The sequence below is a fragment of the Chiloscyllium plagiosum genome, chromosome 9, assembly GCF_004010195.1.
Source record: "Chiloscyllium plagiosum isolate BGI_BamShark_2017 chromosome 9, ASM401019v2, whole genome shotgun sequence".
Classification (NCBI taxonomy): domain Eukaryota; kingdom Metazoa; phylum Chordata; class Chondrichthyes; order Orectolobiformes; family Hemiscylliidae; genus Chiloscyllium; species Chiloscyllium plagiosum.
Genome location: NC_057718.1, coordinates 3302377 through 3307527, shown reverse-complemented (window position 1 = coordinate 3307527; position 5151 = coordinate 3302377). Strand labels below are relative to the sequence as shown.

Below are 5151 nucleotides of genomic sequence, written 5' to 3'. Positions count from 1 at the left end.
AGCGTAAGGACACAGACTCCGAAAGGTCTGCGTTAGATGGGTTTTAGGCCCAGTTTGATTACAGCTAACAGATACTGCCTCAGGCAAAAGGCCTTTACGATTTAAAACACAAACTCTGGTACAATGAAAAGGGAGTGGCCAGTTCTCCCAGCTCAACTCGCTCTGGTTTGATTTGGTTTTGGCAGTCCGGCTATTCATTGAAAGCAGACAGGCAGTTGTAAAACCAGCTGGACCTAAAGAAGCAGGTCCATGCTGATACTGTCTCTGACTTCTCTCCAGTAAGACCCTGTGTTTGATTTTATCTTTTATGCCAAGAGGTCCTTATGGGGATTGTTGCGAATATTTGGAACAGTATCATTATGTTGGGATAATTTATTGCGTTGTCGGATCAGTTAAGTTATTCTATATGCTGCTCTCTTTTGCGTTTCTATTTGGTAATCTTGTAAATAAATTCTGATTTGTTTATAACTAATTGGGCTTGACCAACTGCATCCGTCCTGGAATATCCATGTCACACCTGCTTAAAAAAATGAGCAACGTTAGGGTCTGGCCCACTTTCTTCAAATGTTTTGAGGGGGTCTGGCCTGGTCCATAGCAGATTGGGGGATCTTGGCAGGATTTATTCTTTTGTTCTGATTTGGGATTAGAAGGCAGTGAGTGGTAGGTGTTAGTGTCTTTTGTTCCAGGTATTGAATTCAGTTGATTTAAACAGTGCTTGGAATAGCAATGGCTCTTTCGGTCACCAAGAGGTTCCTGGGGGTGGAAGAAGTGTGGTTGGGAGTTTTACAAAATGTGGGTAAGGCCAAGCTGCTGGAATTAGCAGATAAGCTAGGGTTGGAGCTGTCTCCTTCATGAGGAAAGGAGAGATAATAACACCGATAGCTCAGCATTTACATTTGCTGGAAATGCTATCAGAATCTTTAGGGATGGTTAAAATTTAATTGAAAATGAAACAGTTTGAATTCTGAAAAAAAGTAGAGGCAAGGTAAAAAGAACAAATCACTTTAGCAGAACAATAAGAAAAAGGATGGATCACATTATTGAACAAAAGGAAAAAGAGGAGAGAGAAATGAGAGAGAAAAAGAGAGAAAGAGCGAGGGAAGAGCAAGAAAGAGCAAGAGAAAGAGAAAGAGAACAGGTAGAAATGGAGAGAGAGGAAAAGAAGAAAGAGAGGGAGCTTGATCGTCAGAAATTGGCACTTAGCCTGGAAATTCAGCTTTAACGGATGGAGTTTAGATCAGAGTGGTGCCGAAAAAGCGCAGTAGGTTCGGCAGCATCCCAGGAGCAGGAAAATTGATGTTTCTAGCAAAAGCCATTCATCAGCCTTTTCCTGATGAAGGGCTTTTGCCTGAAACATCGATATTTCTGCTCCTCGGATGCTGCCTGGCCTGCTGTGCTTTCCCAGTACCACTCTGATCTAAACTCTGATTTCTAGAATCTGCAGTCCTCACTTTTGCCTCGATAAAATGGGGTTGGAGCTGCTTCCCTTCCTGAGGAAAGGAGAGATAATTACAGCAATAACTCAGCATTTACATTTGCTGGAAACGCCATATGAATCTTTTAGGATAGTTAAAATTTAATTGAAAATGTAACAGTTTGAATTCTGATTAAAAGCAGAGGAAAGGTAAAAAGAAGAAATCACTTCAGCAGAACAATAAGAAAAAGAATGGATCATGTTATTGAACAAAAGGAAAAAGAGAAGAGAGAGAAAAAGTGAGAGAAAGAGCAAGGGAAGAGCAAGAGAAAGAGAAAGAGAAGAGAGAGAAAAGGAGAGAGAGGGAATGAAGAAAGAGAGGGAGTTGGACTTCAGAAATTGGCACTTCGACAGGGAAGTCAACTTGAAAGGATGGAGCTGAAGGTAAGCTGAGTGAGACCATGTTGAGGACTTATAGTCAAGACTATCCAGATGATTGGGATAAAGGAATTCCATTTGTACTTTTTGCAATAAGAGATGCTTTCAACAAATCAACCAAATTCAGATGATTTGACTTAGTTTTTGGGCATAAATTGAGAGGTCCACTAAAATTGATTGAGGAGAAATTGTTAATTTATAATTCAGAGACCATATATTTGGACAATGTGACAATTTTTTGACAATGATGAAAGAGAGTGGGAGAGTTGGTGAGATAGCGTTTAAAACTATCACAGCATACAATGAAACAAAAAGCAGACAAAAAAGTTCAAAAACATGCAATTTTGCTGATGGAAATAAGGTTTTAATGTGACCTTTCATCTTAGCTGAACCTTTAAAAGCAAGGTTTAGTCAATCTTATCAAGTGGAAAGGAAATTGAAAGAGATGAACTATTTGATGAGGACACCAAACTGAAAGAAATCTCACAGAGTGTGTCATGCAAATATGCTCAAAAGGTACATTGACAGGGAAAGAAAGCAAGAGGAGAATGTGTTGTTGGATACAACACAGTGCGAATAACCAAGTTCAGTGGCTTTTTAACTGGACATTCCTCAAATTAGATTAGACAATGAGGAAGTTGTCAAAAATTGGGATAAATGATTGAATTACTTTCCAAAGAAAAATTGAAATGACCTGAAAGAGATATGACTGTCAAATGAGGAGATATGTGAAAATAAGCTAGAAGGTACGAACCTAATTATGCATGATCTACCTATCACATTCTCAGCTAATCTGCCCCCATAGCCCCACCGCTCTCCCATTTATCTCTCAGCATTCCCAGCCACAAGCCTCATTCCTGATGAAAGGCTTATGCATGAAACATCGATTCTCCTGCTCCTCAGATGCTGCCTGACCTGCTGTGTTTTTCCAGTACCACACTCTCAACTCTGATCTCCAGCATCTGCGGTCCTCAGTTTCTCCAATTATACATGATGTAGATATAGGAGATGCTGTTCCAATAAGCAACATCCTTGTTGGCCTAACCCTCTAAAGTTGGCACAGGTTGAAAAGGAGATTGAATGCTTGCTCCAAGTGACATAATCAGCATGGGTTACAGTGACTTGAGCTCACCCACAGTAATGGTGGCAAACCCAGATGGTACCCAGTAGATATGAACGGACTATTGCAAGGTCAATGCATTTACCAAGACTTATGACTATCTTATTCTACCTTTGGAAGACTGTGTTGAGAAGGTGTGACAAGCAACTCATATTTCTGTTGGTCTTACTCAGAGGTTACTGGCAAGTACTTTTGTCAGAAAGGGCAAGGGCAATTTTGGCTTTCATAGCACCAAATGGACTGTATCTGTTTGTAGTCATGCCACTTTGTATGAAAATTGTGCCAGCCATATTTCAGAGATTAACCATTGCCAGATTACCTAATTGTGTCATATATAATTGTGGGCGGCACGGTGGCACAGTGGTTAGCACTGCTGCCTCACAGCGCCAGAGACCCGGGTTCACTTCCCGCCTCAGGCGACTCTCTGTGTGGAGTTTGCACATTCTCCCTGTGTCTGCGTGGGTTTCCTCCGGGTGCTCCGGTTTCCTCCCACAATCCAAAAATGTGCAGGTTAGGTGAATTGACCATGCTAAATTGTCCGTAGTGTTAGGTGAAGAGGTAAATGTAGGAGTATGGGTCTGGGTGCTATACGCTTCGGCGGGTCGGTGTGGACTTGTTGGGCCGAAGGGCCTGTTTCCACACTGTAAGTAATCTAATCTAATCTAAAAAGAATATGCAGATAGAACATAGAATATTGAACATTACAGCACAATACAGGCCCTTCAACCCTCAATGTTGCAACAATCTGTGGAACCAATCTGAAGCCCATCTAAACTACACAATTCCATTCTTCTCCATTTACCTATCCAACAACCATTTAAATGCCCTTAAAGTTGATGAGGCTACTACTGTTGCTGGCAGTGTGTTCCATGCCCCTGTCACTCTCTGAGTTATGAATCCACCTCTGACATCTGTCTTATATCTGTCACCCCTCAATTTAAACCTATGTCCCCTTGTGATAGCCATCACCATCCGAGGAGAAGTCCTCTCTCTGTCCAACCTAACTCACCCTCTGATTATTTTACATGTCTCAATTAAGTCACCTGTCAACCTTTCCTCTCTAACAAAAGCAGCTTCAGGTCTGTCAGCCTTTCCTTGTAAGACATCCCCTCCATACCAGGCAACATCCTAGTCAATCTCCTCTTAACCCTTTCCAAAACTTCCATGTCCTTCTTATAATGCAGTGAACAGAACTGTAGACAACATTCCAAATGTGGCCGCAGCAGAGTTTTGTTCAGCTGCAGCATGATCCCATAGTTCTGTAAATCAATCCTTCTACCAATAAAAGCGAACAAACTGTATGCCTTCTGAACAACCCTATCAATCTGGGTGGCAACTTTCAATGTTACATATACCTTGAGACCGAGGACTCTCTGCTCACCTACATGACTAAGCATCTTGCCATTCACCCTGTACTATGCATTCTTTTTACTCCTTCCAAAGTGAATCACCTCACACGTTTCTACATTAAACTCCATTTAATACTTCACAGTCCAGCTTTGCAGATCATCTATGTAAACTTATCTATCTGTAACCCACAACACCCTTCATCGCTATTCACAACTCTACTTGCCTTCATGTCATCTGCAAATTTTTCTAACCCATCCTTTTATGCCCTCATCAAGGTTATTCATATAAATAACATAGAAACATAGAAAAATACAGCGCAGTAGAAGGCCCTTTGGCCCTCGATGTTGCGCCTATCCAAGCGCACCTAACCTACATTAGCCCACTATCCTCCATATGGTAAAAACAATAACTGCAGATGCTGGAAACCAGATTCTGGATCAGTGGTGCTGGAAGAGCACAGCAATTCAGGCAGCATTCAACGAGCAGCGCAATCAACGTTTCGGTTAAAAGCCCTTGATCAGGAATAAAGGGCTGCTCGTTGGATGCTGCCTGAATTGCTGTGCTCTTCCAGCACCACTGATCCAGAATCCACGATCCTCCATATGCCTATCCAATGCCCGTTTAAATGCCCATAAAGAGGGAGAGTCCACCACTGCTACTGGCAGGGCATTCCATGAACTCACGACTCGCTGAGTAAAGAATCTACCCCTAACATCTGTCCTGTACCTACCACCCCTTAATTTAAAGCTACGCCCTCTCGTAATAGCTGACTCCATATGTGGAAAAAGGTTCTCACGGTCAACCCTATCTAAACCCCTAATCATCATGT

The 5151-nt window shown here is 41.9% G+C and overlaps 2 protein-coding genes across 2 annotated transcripts in view; both read left to right on the top strand.

Annotated features, from left to right (window-relative positions):
* LOC122552558 (immunoglobulin superfamily member 3-like) overlaps positions 1 to 1755 on the top strand; it is a 34172-nt gene extending 32417 nt beyond the window's left edge. The window contains exon 4 of the mRNA XM_043695262.1: positions 1615 to 1755. Coding sequence (XP_043551197.1) covers positions 1615 to 1628 — 14 coding nt within the window. The 3' untranslated portion in view covers positions 1629 to 1755. The remainder of the gene's footprint in view (positions 1 to 1614) is intronic.
* Positions 1 to 5151, top strand: part of LOC122552552 (immunoglobulin superfamily member 2-like) — a 1022215-nt gene that overhangs the window by 397671 nt on the left and 619393 nt on the right. The gene's annotated exons all lie outside the window — the stretch shown is intronic.